This window comes from Sorghum bicolor, chromosome 8, assembly GCF_000003195.3.
Source record: "Sorghum bicolor cultivar BTx623 chromosome 8, Sorghum_bicolor_NCBIv3, whole genome shotgun sequence".
In the NCBI taxonomy this organism is placed as follows: domain Eukaryota; kingdom Viridiplantae; phylum Streptophyta; class Magnoliopsida; order Poales; family Poaceae; genus Sorghum; species Sorghum bicolor.
Genome location: NC_012877.2, coordinates 46,693,449 through 46,710,605, shown reverse-complemented (window position 1 = coordinate 46,710,605; position 17,157 = coordinate 46,693,449). Strand labels below are relative to the sequence as shown.

The following is a 17,157-nucleotide window of genomic DNA, read 5'->3' as shown; positions in this document are numbered from 1 at the left end:
GACATCAGTGTCACTGCTAAAAGTCCTTAGTTTGATTTTGGTAATTGAGTGATATTTAGTGAAACATTAGTTCACTACCAAAATATCTAGTCTACAAGGCAAGGTAAAATTGAGCGAGGCATGGAGCATGATACACATGGAGATGACCACAAGATGCAAGCTTTGCTTTAAAACAAAAATGTTTTTCTAAAATAAACTGGGTTGAATTCTCACTCGAATTCGTCGTAAGGCCTTTGAATATGTTTGTCTAGACTTCCTAAAACTCAAATGATTACTCTATTCTCGTATGTTTCAAACAAACTTCCTAATTTAACATGTGCACTCATACAGCATAGATACATGCCGTGCGTTGGTTTTGTTTGGCGTTGATCTGGTTTTCTTTTGGAGTTAATATAATCCATTCTTAAAAGCCCTTGATATGAAAAAGAAAACCTTTCCCCATCCCTAACCATGGGCTGATTCTAGCCCAATCGGTTGCCCTTGGCAAACCTTTGCCTAGAGGCTACGTGTCCGTGGCTCCGTCCTGGTTTCCCCTAGAGCTCGCGGGCCCCCTCGCCTAGAACTCCAGCCTCATTTCCCCAAGCCAAGAGAACATTGAGCACCATTGCAGGCAACTACACCCCTTTTTTTTAAGATGCGAGTATCCTGTGCAATTAAATCAACGATTTTCCCAATTTTAAAATCAACTTTCAGTGCTAGTGTGTCGGCAGATTTCAAATATGGTTTGAATTTACTATAGGTTTGATCCCTTTATAAATAGAAAACCCCTTTCCTCTTCTTTTCGATTGTTTTTTGTCTGCTCAACGGGCCAACGCATGCACCGAGACCCAAGCAGTGAGGTGGACACTCCTACCATACATATCACTCAACATTAGTTCAAGGCTCCTCCAGCCCCTCAACAAACATCTGCATAGCCATGCAATGCAACCTGGTACAGCAGTACAGGGCAAGTCACTCGAAGCCCTCACAACCAAACCAGAACAAAAGACTACGCATGCAGGGCAGCAGCACACAGCCGGGAACAGCCAGCTTCCTGCTAGTCATATAATTACATCAGGGAAGACTGAACTACGGGAGGAGCACCATCCGTTTTACTCCTAAACAGCCAATCGCTTGAGACGAGAGAGAGAGAGAGAGAGAGAGAGAGAGAGAGAGAGAGAGAGAGAGAGAGAGAGAGCATGGAGAGATGGGGTTGACAAAAATTTCCACCTGGGCGATTGCCAGAACCACCGTAATTCAGATGTCTGCATCACAACAGACCATGTGTTAGTGTCAAAAGATGCAAAGCTGAAAGACAGGGTATTGAAATGAGTAGCAGTGCGGTCAGTGGTGAGAAATTGACATCTCAACTCGGTTGTTTCCTAAAATGATTTCATCCATGGAGCATAGTTTGGAACGTGAATAATATATGTACTAGATGATAGGGGTTTGAAACAGCTGCTATTTTTTGACAGTGTATATGCATATCTTCATTGAGAACGCAACGATATGTAATAATAAAATAAAAACAAAGAATAAGCAAGTCAAAATCACCTCCTAGCAAGCTCAATCAGCAAGTCGGTAGATATGCGGAACTCATTCACTAAATGTTATGTCCTGACAAAACTGAACAGAGACACCTGATGTCAACAGAGTTCCTCGAAACCCTTCCTCAACCTGTAGCATATCAGCCTTCTGTTCTGAAATTTCATCTGAAACATATAAGCAGCAAACGCTTAAAACCATTAGCATCCTCTTTTTTTTTAAAAAAAAAAGGTTTGCCACATCAATTTTTTGTTATTATTTACCTGCTATGTCACGATTCTCATAGATTTCAGAGTCTCTGACCCAAAGAATATCCCCAGGAAAAACACCCTTATCAGCAAGAGTAGCAAGGTCATCTTCAATTTCATCAGAGCCTTTGTGAAGTTTCTGGTTCTCCTTAACAATCTAAATGTAACAAGAGCACAGGTAGGCTATTTGAATAATTTGGAGCAGTTGAAAAAAACATGCATGAATAAAAATGGAAAACAAGAAAGCACATCCCATAGCTAGATGAAAAGGCAAAAATGTATGCAAGTCCCTTTTGAGATATGAAGGAAACAAATATAGTACAGATCATGGTTTCAGAGGCAACTAGGCATCCAGGCGAGAGCTGGGTGTGACAAGGCGCCACTGTTCCCCAAGGTGACCTGGCCAGTTGGGTACGCCTTTGAAACAGGGGTACAGATTAGGAACTGTGATCACAGAATTTGAGATTCAGTGTGCATACCCCTAAAGATTCCCATATCATGAGTTTCAACTGATAGATGGATGTAGAACCAGAGACTTTCAAACTAATTGAATTTCCAGAGCTTGCTCTCCGGGAACGCTTTGAAGTCCGACGATCTGCTACAACAGCAGCTTTACTACATGCTTCTTTAATAGACTTTGGTGCTTCTTTCCCACGGACAAAATAAACATGGATGTCTTCATTCTGATAATTAAGTTTCTCCACCAATGCACAGCTCTCTCTTTCTCCAATACATTCTTCACAAACCTAGCATACAAAATTCATCAATAGAGCTGCAACGGGGAGAAACATGGAAAGTAATAGTCATTACATGTAAATCATTCAGTGCCTGCAAGCATTAGATCATTGAGAAGTCTATCTGAACTTGGAAGAAACTTCTACAGGACCCTTTTGAAGAAGCACATAGCTAAAGATCCCAGTTTCATCAGCCAAAGAAACCACACACCCAAAGAATCACAAAATTACATACACGCCCTTTTGTTACAAATACCCACAACCTGCAATGACCTAGATCCTAGGAACGAGGTCTGACAAGAAAGAGATACCACGCACTCCAGGCATTGCCCAAAGTTGGGCCTTCTCAGCAAGAAGCAAGACTGTAGCCATATTGGCAGCAAAGCTATCGAAGACACATTTGGTTCCTATGTTTCCAGTGTCCAAGCCCCTAGAATAATGAATGAGTTGACGCCTAGTTACAATTGTCCATCGACGATCTCATCAGCTCTGTTCAACCAGTCCTCAAAAGAACCAGAATTGCCTTGCCTTGCACCGGCGATGAGGACGTCGACACTGCCAGTGGCCCTCCTCTCCATCCATGGCCTGGGTGGCAGCCAGAGACACGGCAGGTGAGGCAGATATGCAACACCAGACCGACACCCTACCAACAGCTGAAGCTGAACGAGGCACCATCAACGTGTTGGCCAGGGATTGGGAGATGCGGCGCCAAACTGACATCTTCGACCTGGCCCACGGAGTGCGTGCTTCTAATTGGGTGGGGCAACTAGATGCACGATGGCCGAGACGCCAGCAGCGGAAGCAGCATGCACAACGCCAACACTCTAATGCTGGGTGTGAAGTAGAGAAGCAGTTGAAACATTTGTTTCTTGAATTGGCAGTCACTGGACATCAAGAACCATGCGTGGAACGACAAACATCAGCCACAAAGGTCTGACGACGACCTACCATGTACTAGCCATGGAGCAGAAGAAACCGAGGACCACTGATCTGTGGCGGCGCTGCGGATGTTGAGGCACCATGGCAGGCGGCGCTACCGCATCCAGCGAGGGTGTCCTGCTCCCAGGAGACCGTGTGCCCATAGCAGGAGAAGCGGAGGAGAGCAGCACATCAAGGTAGGAGGGTGGCAACACAGGACTAGCCTCAAAGTCGATGGGAGAGGAGGGGCCGTCGTCGGCTCGTCGCTCCAGCACTCCAGCCTAGATCAACAAGCAGGCTTGAACGGGCGAGAAGAGGTGATAGGGATGAAGGGGATGACACCTGGGAGGAGGGGAGGGTGATTGGCCCTGCAGAGGGCATGGCCTTGGAGGTGGCTGCCAGGTCCGTGGTGGACACCGGCGGCTGGCTGTGGGGAGGTGAGGCACCAGGAGGGAGGGGAGGAGAGACGTTAGCCATTCCCAGATGTTCCAACCAATTACCCAACTACCTATTAGCATGTCGATCCAAACAGCCCCTTGCTAATAATTAGGTAGCAATAATTAGCACCTATTGCCAAACTCTTAGCACTAATGGATCTGAACATGCCTTAACTTACATGATACAAGATACATTACATTGATACTATTCTAACAAAGAAGATATCTATTGTTCTGGATTGTATGGGCATGATAATACCAACAATTAAATTCTTACTTTAGCTAGCAACATATACAAGTTTGTGCATCATATATATTATGATACAACTCCTACAAGGCCTTCCTAACAACATTTTCTCAGGCCTCAACCATGGGATCCACTAATAATAGAATTCAGTGATACATCTAGAAGAGCTAGTTTACCTCAGGGTCAGTTCTGATATAGGGTTCACTGGCTCCCAAATCATCATTTGTGTCATCAAGAGACTTGCCTCGATCTCCATCCACAATTGCCGTTGCTTCAGATGGTCCATGCAATTTGTCTTGAGAGCTCTTGCTGAAAGCAATTTCAGCAGATATACCTTTTTCAGGTCTGGCACTCCACTCCTCGGAGAATAATTTCCAATCATACTCTGGGATTACTGTTAACCCATCAGTCTGAAAACAAAAGAAGATGATTAACTTGAGATATTCTAATTATTTGTTTTTGTCCTCCATGGCCTGTAGTAGCAAACAAAAAACCCAAATTGACTAGGTAGTTAGGGCGTGTTTGGTAGCTTTGTCCAGCACTTTTGCCCACCAGGCAAAGCTCATGTGTTCGATAGCACACTAAAAGCTTGCTTCACCCAGCAAACTTGCACGGGTGAGCAAGGATATCCATGCCCATGCCGGAGAGCTAAATTAACTATCCCACATGGGCAAAATATATGCTTACGCAGTGCGCACGATGGAGCTCCTCTTCCAAACATAGCATCCGCCGAATTGAGCCCTGCCCACCCAAATAGATGCTCCTCCGCAACGAATCAAGCTTCTTGTTGGAGTATGTATATGCAGGCCCATGAGGCGAGGCCCATGTATGTGACTATATTGCTACCGTTCTAGGGTTAGCCTAATCAAGGAAAATTAGCACTTTAGCATGGTATCAGAAGACTAGGCCTATCTTTCCTCCTCCCTCACCAGCCGCCGCCGCCGCCAGCCCTGCCTGGCCGGCGTGTGCCGCCGCCGGACCGCCATGGCCGGCCGGCCTCCTCCTCCCCCACCTCCCCCTCCTATTTCCACCAGTTTCCCCCTCTCTCTACCTCCCAAAACTGGGCGCAGATCGCTGCTGCTGCCGCCGCCCTGGCACCTCGCCCGCCGGTGGCTGGCGCGCACGTGACAGCGCCGCCCGCGCCTGGCCCCCTCCTGACGGCGCTGCCCGCGACTGGCCCCCTCCCATCTGGCCTGCTCCCGCAGGGGACGCCTTCGTCGACGCGCGCGGCCTGCGCCCGCAGGGAGCCGGCTGCCAGGGACGCACGCAGTGGGTCCGCCAGGACCACACGCAGGGCTGCAGACCGCCGTTGCATAAGCCGCCATGGCTGTGGGCAGGACCACCGACCCTGCGGCGGCGCAGTAGAGGACGCAACAGGCGCCCTGTCCGGAGTCGATGCCCTGGCTGCGGCCATGGGGCCCGCAGCCATGGCTGCTGGGGCTGCTGCCGCCATGTCTGCCGGGCTGGGGATGCCGGGCGCAGACACCGACGCCCTCCTGCACCCGCCTGTCATCCCTGCCCCTCCTCCGGCCGCCCACACCACCAACTCCGTCCTCGCTGCCGCCCCCGTCGCTGCCCGGGCCGCTGCGAAAGAGGGCATGGCCCGTGTGCGTGAGGCTGCCATCGCCTGGGAGCGCGAGCGAGATGCGGCTGATGCCTTGGCCCGCCAGATCGCCGACGCGGAGCAGCTCCTCGGCCTTCCTGCCTTGGCCAACGTCGGGGCCACGTCCGCCGGCTCGGCCGGCCACCGCGTGACTCACACCGCGGCGGTCCTCTGGCACGATCCGGCCGACCCGCTCGTGACCCAGCTTCACTAACAAGCTGGGGAACATTCGGCTCCTGGTCCCTGTCGTACTCGAGCCGGAGTCGCCATCCTACGCTCGTTGGCGGGACCTGGTTTCCTCCTCACCCTCCGCCGCTACGCCCTCAACGACCACGTCCTCCTCGACGCCGTGGACGCGGTCCAGACCGCCTCGTGGCTCCGCCTCGACAGCATCGTCGTCTCCTAGATCTTGGGGACGATCTCCCTAGACCTCCACGACCTCGTCCGCAACACTCCGAGCGCTCGCGGGGCCTAGCTGGCGCTCGAGGGCCAGTTCCTGGGCAACGCCGAGGCCCGGGCTCTACGGCTCGACACGAGCTTTCGCACCTTCGTCCAGGGCGACCTCTCCGTCAGCGAGTTCTGCTGCCAGATGAAGGGCATGGCGGACTCCCTGGGCGACCTCGGCTGGCCCATGGAGGACCCGTATCTTGGTCCTCAACATTCTCCACGGGCTCAGTGACCGCTACTCCTACCACCGGGTGTGGATCACCCGCCAGCGGCCCTTCCCCACCTTCTTGCAGGTCCGTGACGACCTTGTCATGGAGGAGCTTACTCAGGGCCTCTAGCCTGGGTCCACCTCCGCCCCGGGGTCCTCGTCCTCCTCGACTGCTCTCGTTGCCACTCCTCCGCCCCGTCCAGCCCCGCCACCACAGTCGTCACTTCTCGGTCCTCTTCCCCCCGGGCCGAGCGGGGGTGGGGGCCGTGGCGGGGGACGTGGAGCAGGTCATGGGGGCAACACGACACCGCCACCTTCACGCGGTGCACCCTGACCAACCTTCCACCTATGCAGCACGGATACGGATACATGTATCGGTATCGGCTGGATACGGATACGCGGATACGTCATTTTTCAAAAATCCCGATACGCGGATACGTTTTATTATATTTTTTACAAAATAAATAATAATATACTTTAAATTACTGGCAGCTCATCAGTGACTATTACAATTATTTCACAACTTCTAATAGCTACTTACTATAGTGCTAGTATAATAACAAACGTAGCTTTCTTTGATGTCCACCACTTATCCCCACCGACACCAAAAGCAGAGTCACCCCTCCACCGCTCATTCCCCCAGTCGTTTTCCTTCTCACCATTCCAGTTTCCACACGGGAAGACAAAAAAAGCAAGGAACAAATGTGAAGTCACTATTGAGGAAGTACTAGTGACTAGATCAGGAGGGGAAGAAAGAAATCGAAAGGGGAAATCACCAAAAGTTGCTGCTGTATCACCACGGAGAATTGCAGGAGGTTGTCACGGCCTCTAGGGTGGGTGGGCAGCCAGGCCAGAGGCGTCATCAGCGCTTGCGACTGCAGGCAGCCAGGCACGCACACGCACTGGCTCATTGGGCAGCGGGTAGCGTCGGCGCCTTGGCAGCACTCGCGTGTATGGGCGCGCAATGCATCTAGGCCGGCGGCTGGCTACGATGTGCGTCCAGGTGGAGGCAGAGCCTCGTTGCTAGTCGCCGGCGGCCAGCGAGCGGCAATGCGGCGTCACCGAGCGGGGAACGGGGATGCGGCACGAGGCACGGGCGTGCGACTGCGGGCGTCGGGGACAGAGGATAAGGTAGGGCTGGGCGTATCGGCAAGGCAGATACGTATCCAGGTCCGTATCCAATAATTGCGAAAATAAGAAAAAATCGGATACTGCGAGGATACGTATCGATGGCGTATCGGACGCGTATCCGTATCGGATACGTATCCGATACGCGATACATGGTCTGAGCAACGTATCCATGTAACGTAGCCTTCCACAACCCATGGTCAGGGCGCATCTCCATGTGGCCGTTCTAGGCTCCTGGTGGTGAGCCTCGCCCGCCGGGGGCCATGCTCGCTGGTGGTGCTTCCCCGAGGTTTCCCTCCGCGACCCCGTGGATGGCACCCCCGCGTCTACGTGGCCCGGGCCTACCGGCTGGGACCAGGTGGCCTTGGCCCACTCCTTCAGCACCATGGCCCTAGCACCACCAAGTGGGCTAGAGTGGGTCGCCGACTCTGGGGCTACTTACCACACCACCCCTAACCCCGGTATACTTTCTTTTGTTCACCCTCCTTCCTCTCTTCCTTCGTCCATTATAGTCGCCAATGGGTCCTGTCGTCCGGTCACCTCTGTAGGTGCCGCCGGCCCCCATGGTTCCTTTCGTCTTCCTGACGTTCTTGTTGCTCCTTCTATGGTTCACAACCTTCTTTCAATTCGTCGTTTTACAGCTGACAATTCTTGTTCTGTGGAGTTTGACTCTTCTGGTCTTACTGTGAAGGATTTGGCTTCCCGGCGTCCTCTGCTCCGATGTGACAGCACGGGGCCCCTTTACACTCTTCGCTTTCCGGCATCTGCCTCGCCTCCTCCGCCAGTTTTGTCGGCTGCCTTTGCCACCACTACTTCCACTACTTGGCACCGACGTCTCGGCCATCGTGGACGTGATGCCCTGATGCAGCTCAGTCGTAGTTCCGATATTGGATGTACTCGGGCTCATGATGAGCATTTGTGTCATGCGTGCCAACTGGGCCGTCATGTTTGTCTTCCTTTTCATAGTTCTTCTCATGCAGCCCGCATTTTTGACCTTGTACATTGCGACTTATGGACATCTCCTGTCATCAGTATTTCTGGATACAAGTACTATCTTGTGGTGGTTAATGATTATTCGCATTATTCCTAGACTTTTCCTTTACGTGCGAAGTCTGATGCTTTCCCCGCGCTTGTCCACTTTTTCGCTTGGGTGTCCACACAGTTCGGCCTCACCGTCAAGGCTATCCAGTGTGACAATGGTCGGGAGTTCGACAACTCCACCTCCCGTGCCTTCTTTCTCTCCCACGGTGTCCATTTGCGCATGTCTTGCCCGTATACCTCCTCTCAAAACGGCAAGGCTGAGCGCATGATTCGCACCACCAACGACACCGTGCGTACTCTTCTCCTTCAGGCCTCGCTTCCTGCTCGCTTCTGGGCCGAGAACTTCACCTCCACTTACCTCCTTAACCGCCTTCCTTCTGCTGCCTGCCCAGCTCCCACACCACACCACGCTCTCTTCGGTACCCCCCTCGCTACGATCACCTTCGAGTCTTTGGGTGTGTGTGTTACCCGAACACCACCGCCACCGCTCCTCACAAGCTGGCTCCATGTTCGACTCTCTCTGTCTTTCTTGGGTACTCCCCGGATCACAAGGGGTACCGATGCTACGACCTTACCTCTCATCGAGTCCTCATATCTCGCCATGTGGTGTTCGATGAGTCTGTCTTTCCCTTTTCCACTACTACCACTCTCACTTCCGCCTCGGAGCTTGACCTCTTCTCAGTGTTTCCTACTGACCCGGTGGTCGAGCAACCTTTGCCGGTGTTTCCTGCAGGTACTGCTATGTCGCCTGTCGCCCGTGACACCTCGGGGCCTCTACCCTGCCTGGGTCCCGAGGAGTCACAGTTCGGCCTAGCCCATGCGCACGACACGGGTCCCGGGTCGGCGTCTCCGACTCCGGACCCACCGGCACGCTTCGCTCAGCCGGTGCGCGTCTACCAGCGATGTGCCCGGCTGGCGCCGCTGCCTCCGTCGACGCCGGTGGCCCCCTCTTCGTCGGGGCCACCTACGCCGCCGGCGACGTCTTCCCCGCCGGCGACACCGACTCCGCCACCGAGGCCCCCAGCTACCCGGGTCACGACGCCGTTGTACCACCCTCCGCTCATTCACCGACACCCACGTCATGTTCACCCAATGGTGACGCGACACGCGGCTGGTACCCCGCAGCCCCAGGCTCTTGCGGCGATGCCCGAGGACTCGTAGGTCTCCCCGGTACCCTCTTCCGTCCGTGAGGCTTTGCTGGACCCTCACTGGCGCCGCGCGATGGAAGAGGAGTACGCGGCCCTCCTCGCCAACCAAACTTCGGATCTGGTCCCTCGTCCCCCGGGCTCCAACATCGTCACCGGCAAGTAGATCTGGACCCACAAGCGCCGGGCTGATGGCACTCTTGAGCGGTACAAGGCTTGCTGGGTTCTCCGGGGCTTCACTCAGCGCCCCGGTGTCGACTACGACGAGACCTTCAGCCCGGTGGTGAAGCCGGCCACCGTCCGCACGGTGCTCTCGCTGGCCCTCACGCGTGGGTGGCCCGTGCATCAGCTGGACGTCAAGAATGCCTTCCTACATGGCGTTCTCACTGAGACAATCTACTGCGGTCAGCCGGCGGGGTTTGTTGGCTCTTCTCGTCCCGACATGGTGTGTCGGCTCAACAAGTCTCTCTACGGCCTCAAGCAGGCCCCCCGGGCGTGGAACCATCGGTTTGCTGCCTTTCTACTGACTCTGGGGTTTGTGGAGGCCAAGTCAGATACCTCTCTGTTCATTTATCACCATGGCGCTGAGACTGCATACCCGCTGCTCTATGTTGATGACATTGTCCTCACAGCCTCCAGTGAGTCACTCCTTCGGCGGATCATCGCCTCTCTTCAGCAGGAGTTTGCTATGAAGGATCTGGGTGCACTACATCACTTCCTCGGGGTCACTGTTGAGCCTCACCCTGCTGGATTACTCCTTCACCAGCGGCAGTACACTCTTGATATCCTGGAGAGAGCTGGGATGACTGACTGCAAGCCCTGCTCCACTCCAGTTGACACGGCAAGCTATCACAGGACGAGGGTACCCTAGTGACAGATCCCACTACATATCGAAGTCTTGCCAGGGCACTTCAGCATCTCACCTTCACCCGGCCGGACATCACTTATGCAGGTCAGTAGATATGTCTCCATATGCATGATCCCCGGGAGCCACACCTCACCGCTCTCAAGCGGATCCTTCGCTACCTCCGCGGCACCATCGACTTCGGTCTCCTTCACCGACGGTCGTCCTCCACCGAGCTCGTCGTCTGCACTAACGCCGACTGGGCCGGGTGTCAGGACACTCGCCGCTCTACCTCCGGCTACGCCGTCTTCCTAGGCAACCTGGTGTCCTGGTCGTCCAAGCGCCAACCGGTCGTCTCCCGCTCCAGTGCCGAGGCGGAGTACCGCGCTGTCGCTAACGGCGTGGCTGAGGCTTCCTGGCTCTGGCAACTCCTCGCCGAGCTTCACAGCCCTCTCCCGGAGCGCACTGGTCTACTGCGACAATGTCAGTGCGGTGTACCTCTCTAACCCGGTTCAGCACCAGAGGACCAAGCATGTGGAGATCGATCTACACTTCGTCCGGGATCGAGTCGCCATCGGCGATGTTCGGGTCCTCCACGTCCCGACCACCTCCCAGTTCGCCGACATCTTCACCAAGGGTCTCCCGTCCTCGACCTTCACCGAGTTCTGCTCTAGCCTCAACATCACCAGTGGCTAGTTGCGTCTGTGGGGGGGCTCGTGTGTTGTACTTCTTTCTTCTTTTCTGTCCAGTCTGCAAACTCCGTTGCGCCGGTAGTTCAAACTGCGGGGGGGTGTTGGAGTATGTATATGCAAGCCCATGAGGCTAGGCCCATGAGGCCCATGTATGTGACTGTATTGCTACCCTTCTAGGGTTAGCCTAATCAAGGAAAATTAGCACTTTAGCACTTCTCAAAGCCCAAATCAACACCCTCTGATAAGAATTGGGCTTCCTTGTCACTAAAGAAGTGAGCTCGCTGCTAGCGGCCAGCCTTGAAAAAGGAAACCATTATAGCTTGGGCTCAACCAAGGATGGAGAGGGAAGCGATGAGAATCAGCGGAGAAGCATATGGAGACTGGAGAGGTGACCCTTGACGAAGGCAAGCATTGTATCCCAAGATGCTCAGGCACAGCATCTGGCAAGGAAAGCATGCAAGAGCGCATATCAAGGAAAGTAGGAAAGGGAACCAAACAGAGGGGCATTTTGAGCTTCGCCTCTCCTTGCCGGGCAAGGTGAAGCGTGGCAAGAAGAGCAAGGCAAGGTGAGGTTGGCAAAGCTACCAAACACCCCCTTAGACGATGCAAAAACAAGGAAAAAGTGACAAGGAGGCTGCTCAACGATGCAAGAACAGTAGAAAGAAGTAAACGCATAATTCAAGACAGCAAGTTTTAGACAGAGGGTGCGGCAGCCCCGTGTTGGGCCTGCACGTCTCTATTTGGGTCTAGTGCCTATATGGCTAGGTAGATAGATTGATTTCTGTTAGGCAAGGATCTCCATTGATTGGTTCTGTTGCTATAAACCCTCAGCCATCCTTGCCTCTATATGTGTAACACCATATCTCCTATAATCAATCTACTATTCCTCATTCCTAGTCTTACAGCAAGAACCTCACATTTCATACCGAAGGGCCTGTTTGATATCAAGATACTTTTGTTTGATATATATGTATGGACATACTATTAGGACATCATAATAATAAAAATATAAAGATCCCATCCAAAGCTAATTAGTAAATTATCACAAGAATGGACATACATCTGTATCACTATCATTCCAGGCTTCCAGCTGAACGAATATTGGAAATCAGATGGAAGTACAAGAGAGACGTGGCTTCATTTTAGAAAAAAAGAGGGTGGGAGTGGATTTTCTGCAACATGTATTCTAATGAAACCAAGTAATCCCTGATACTATAAAAATACCTTGCATCCAACAGGAACTCGAACTAATATGCCTTTTGTGTGCATTCAGTGGCGAAGCTGGAGCAAATTGAAAGAGAGTGCACCTGCCTTGTGGGTGCATAGACTTGTCATAAAGGGTGCATATATGACAGAATTGTAGTCAAAATCACTGTTTTCCATTTTTTTGGCGGGTGGGGGCAGGGGTTGCATTTGCACCCCCTAATTATACTACACTTTTGTCACTGTGTGCATTGGCAGTGTTTCAGAGGTGGCAGTATACATATTTGGTTTCCACTGCTTAAAGATGGACCAAGCATGATTTAAACATCACTTTATTTAACAAGCCGCAGCCAAGCATTAGTAAGGAAAAATTGTAAAGACCACGGACTTACATTTGACATTTTCTGAGTGATGCTCCCACGCTTACAGACAAGATCCAAAGGCCTTTGCAGCAATCTTGAATGCTGAAAATTATCAATCCTCATGTTCAACAAGAAAGCACTTTATACACCCAACAACTAGAATTAATAAACAAAATACTACAGCCGATCACAATTAACAGAAACACAAATGTGTAATCAAGACAAAAATACACAATAACCAATGAAAAATTTGTATGCATTATACTCACAATGACACAGGAGTCTTTATTTGGGTTTGACTAAACAAATTGATGAAGTATAAGACACTACTAAGAATAAAAATTGAATACATCTTGTTATATGCAAAACTGTACTTTGCCAGAATTCAGGATTTATTACAACCCTGCTATCTAGCAAGTTATTATCTATTCAGAAGTAGATTACAAACATTACCAAAGATAACCTCATGACTTGGGTATAGAAGTTCTGACAAGGGCATCTTTGAAATTCTATGAGGTTACCATTTGTTCTCGACAGAAAGGCTCACTCGCCTAAACTCTCAAATTCAAATATTTGAGTTCCACTGTTTTATTACCATATAGGTTTACAAAACCGGACACATATCAGCATGTGACACACTAGTTTACCTTTTCACATATAAGTGAACTGACAACTTCTTCCAAACTATGAGGTTCTGGTAACGAAGAAATATTTTTCCCAGTGGCTGTAATATAAGCTCTCCATTCTGACAACCATGATGAAGGAACCAAAAAATATTTTTGACCAGGATGAAGTGTAAAGCTTTTCCCAGTTGCCAACTTTTCATGTTTCTGTCGTTGCTTTACTTTCACTGCTCTGGAAGTCATACACCATGTATAAGAAAACGCATATTAGGCATATAAATACTTCAGCAATTAATCCAATATGGCAATATCTAAGAAATAAGAATGATTTTCTAACTTTATATTACCTAAGATTACCCTCCACAGATGCAACATCAGACAATTCCTGACTGCAAATTTCACATGGTTGACAATCTGATGGAAAAGTCACAATATCATCAGCCTTCTTCTCGTTCATTGTTTCATAGAGAAATAACCAGAGGTTCTCTGGTACGGATACTCGCTTTGCTCCTGCAGCATGCTCCGGCAGAAGATCCCCATGGCAACATCTTAAAGCACTTGTTGGTCCATTATCCGCATCCGAAGGGATATCTGAATTTTTCCTCCGCAGCCAATGAGTCAACCTAGGAGTAAACAGCAAAAAGATCAGCTACTGCAGCATGAATGCACACAAGGGGGGTGATTCAGAGTGAAATTTGTTTTGCACAAAGTTGAAGAAATGACAACCGTAAAGGAAACATAAAGACTGTGGCTAAGGTGTAAAATTTCAATCAAGAAAAACATAAAATAAACATAGAGCCAGAGAGTAAGATAATATAAACCATGATCAGCATTGAGAAATAGCCTCTAAGATATAAAATATAAACATAGAGCCAGAGAGTAAGATAATATAAACATAGAGCCAGAATGGCCAGTATATCTCTCATACCAGTGCCCAAACTGGCATAGAAGAGCCTTCATCCCATTATGGCCTCAATACCAGTCAATACTGATCATTTGGCATTCTATGAATTTCGGTGCCAGTCCAAACTGAAGCCTCGTTCCTAATTCGGCCAGCCCAACACTATGATAAGATCAGCCTACAAGCTGAACTATGTGCTATTTTGGACCTAAAGTCATGTATTTGAAGCATGATTATGACTTCAAACTATGTATTATGTATACAGATATTTGCATATTATTTTATAATAAAGTCTGGAACGATACACCAGCATAGGCCGGTACCGAGATATTCCATTCCGAAAGTCAGATCAGAATGGAATTTACAACTATGGTTGAGACACTAGTCTATAGTACGTTGCCACAAAAGAGAATCAGCAGGCTATAAGATGCACAGTTCACATAAAGGCAGGCAGTATATGAGAGCAGTCCTAAGTGCACCAAAAATATTATCTTACACACAGAACAAAGATCAGAAATCAAGAGAAGGATGCATTTTGCGTACCATGTCTTTGAGATAAAGTAAGAAGGACCATCTGGACAATTACCAGAAAGTGCTGCTTCTGCAAGGTTTTTCAATGATGCTTTTCGTTCACGGTAGACATCAGCAGATACTGCATTTTTCGCCCCATCTTTAAGACACTCCATACAAAAATCATCACTGCTCAATGTCGGTCCCCCTCCATACTTTAATTTTGCCATAAAAACCAAAGGGAAATATTCATCAATATTATGGCACAGGCATTAGAAAATGAGTACAAAACATTATATGTTAAAACTACACTACTACAGCATGCTCCAGAATTAAAGAAAATCATTGAACTTAAGCAATGTAAGACAAAATTCAATGAAGTGCAAACCAAGAGGTTGGGTTTATTACCTTCAAATATAGTTTTTCCCAAGCTACAGATGATAGTCGCTTCATTGATGTGACTTTAGATGCTGGAACCTTTCCATGTTTGCATTGAATTGGACCATTGTCAATGGAACTGCAGGGGAAAAAAACAACTGTAAAAAGATGATATTTCAATTCAGCAAGGAATATCAAAAGGCCAACGAGTTGCCACATAAAAGCAATTAATATTGCAGTGTCATGCAAAATATATAAAATTCTATGCCAACTATTGTGACAGCCAAGGAGCTGTTGTGTTGCTTGCTGCATTTACAAAACAAGGGATTAGCATTATTGGCCCCATGAGAAAGCACTGACCCATATCATTCAATATCACAAACATTGCCATGCAAACTAAGGATGCTCATGCCAAAAGGGATTATAGATACAAAATAATATTAGATTATCATTTCATTCTTGATTTGATCATTGATTACTTTATGACTACTAGTGCTCTTAGCTTGTTTGATTTCCTCCAACATTTGCCCAACCAAATTTTGGCAAGCCAAAACCTTGATCATGGTTTGCTTGCAAAGTTTTGGCAAGCTGGCAAGAAAATGCGTTGAATGGTGAAAAGGGAGCTTGCCAAAATTTTGGCAAGGAACAGACTACACACCAAATTTGTCAGGCCTGGCCAAATTTTGGCAAGGTAAATTTTGGCCACACCAAACAAACCCTTAGTTCTATAGATATGCTAAGTTGACAATTAACGTTTTGTAAAAGAAAATATGAACTTGGTCATTAGAAATAGTTTGTTTGAGAATACTTGTTCCTATTAGTTCAATAGGCATGTTAAGCCATTAACTGTTCTTACAGGAAATGCCCCCAAGATAAGATAAATGCCCCAACATATGAGATGCAACTAAAGTCCCTTCAGCACTGACAAAAAGATTCATAATCCTATCACAACACAGAAAAAGGTTGTCAAGATGTATCTGTATCTCATATTCAAACAACCTTATCCAAATTAACTAACTAAGAGAAAAGAAATGTAGCTGGAACAAAGTTGGCAACTAGCCCACTCAATATAGCCACGGAAAATATGAAAAAATAAGAGGTGCTCAATAATATTAGACATAATCAGAGAATTGTTTTTTCTCGATACACCAGTTTAAGAACAAAAAAGTTGTTATAGGCTTACAGTGACCAGGACACAACCTTAACAACCACAACAAACCATGAGCCTGCACAGCCCTAACAACATGTGACCAACCACAACCCTAGCTACAACACACGACTAAGCATGACCAAACACAACCTTTACAAGCATGAACAAACATATCCAAAGAAACAGGCTACCTTATGATGCATTACATGACCAAGAGATTAAATACAGACTTAAGAGATGGGTGGTGTAGTCGCAAGACCTCCATCAATTAACTATGATGGAAGCCGAAGTCAGATAAAAGTTCAGGTACTTTTGTTTGTAATGCAGTTATACAAATAACAATATCGCTTGTTAAATTCATTAGTAGATGAGCTGGCCCTATAATATATGCTTCTAAAGTACTGAGACAAACACCATTTTAATATATACTGCATCATTATGAGAATATTAACCTTCAAAAAGACAGAGCAGTTCTATGCAGGAATAAACTTACGAGGGGGGAGTAGTGTTATCTGCCCATTGCCGAAGCCAGTCTGTTGAGATCCAAAAATATGAATCATCCTCTGGATCAGCAGGTGCTGCTGCCAGAACAGATTTTACTTCTTGACGCCTCTCGTTTACATATCTCAAATGACTGTCCTTCTTGCTTTGGTATTCCTCACACGATTTCACATATGATACATTTAGTTCATTAATTTCATCAAGAAGATGCTGTGGAAGTGAATCATTATTTATTTCCACAATTTTATTGTTTTCTGTGGCATTGTCATCCTTAGTGGTACATTTGTACATCAGCATATAAGCATCAGTAGAT

General features: G+C 48.7%; 1 protein-coding gene across 1 annotated transcript in view; it reads right to left on the bottom strand.

Annotated features, from left to right (window-relative positions):
- Positions 836 to 17,157, bottom strand: part of LOC8063269 (ubiquitin carboxyl-terminal hydrolase 26) — a 19,119-nt gene continuing 2,797 nt past the window's right edge. Inside the window, 11 exon segments of the mRNA XM_002442100.2 lie at positions 836 to 1,244; positions 1,534 to 1,691; positions 1,788 to 1,929; positions 2,252 to 2,518; positions 4,285 to 4,518; positions 12,812 to 12,883; positions 13,429 to 13,636; positions 13,752 to 14,027; positions 14,849 to 15,030; positions 15,224 to 15,332; positions 16,837 to 17,157. The exon segment at positions 16,837 to 17,157 is cut by the window's right edge and continues 20 nt beyond it. Of these exon segments, the coding sequence (XP_002442145.2) occupies positions 1,576 to 1,691; positions 1,788 to 1,929; positions 2,252 to 2,518; positions 4,285 to 4,518; positions 12,812 to 12,883; positions 13,429 to 13,636; positions 13,752 to 14,027; positions 14,849 to 15,030; positions 15,224 to 15,332; positions 16,837 to 17,157 (1,927 nt within the window). The 3' untranslated portion in view covers positions 836 to 1,244; positions 1,534 to 1,575.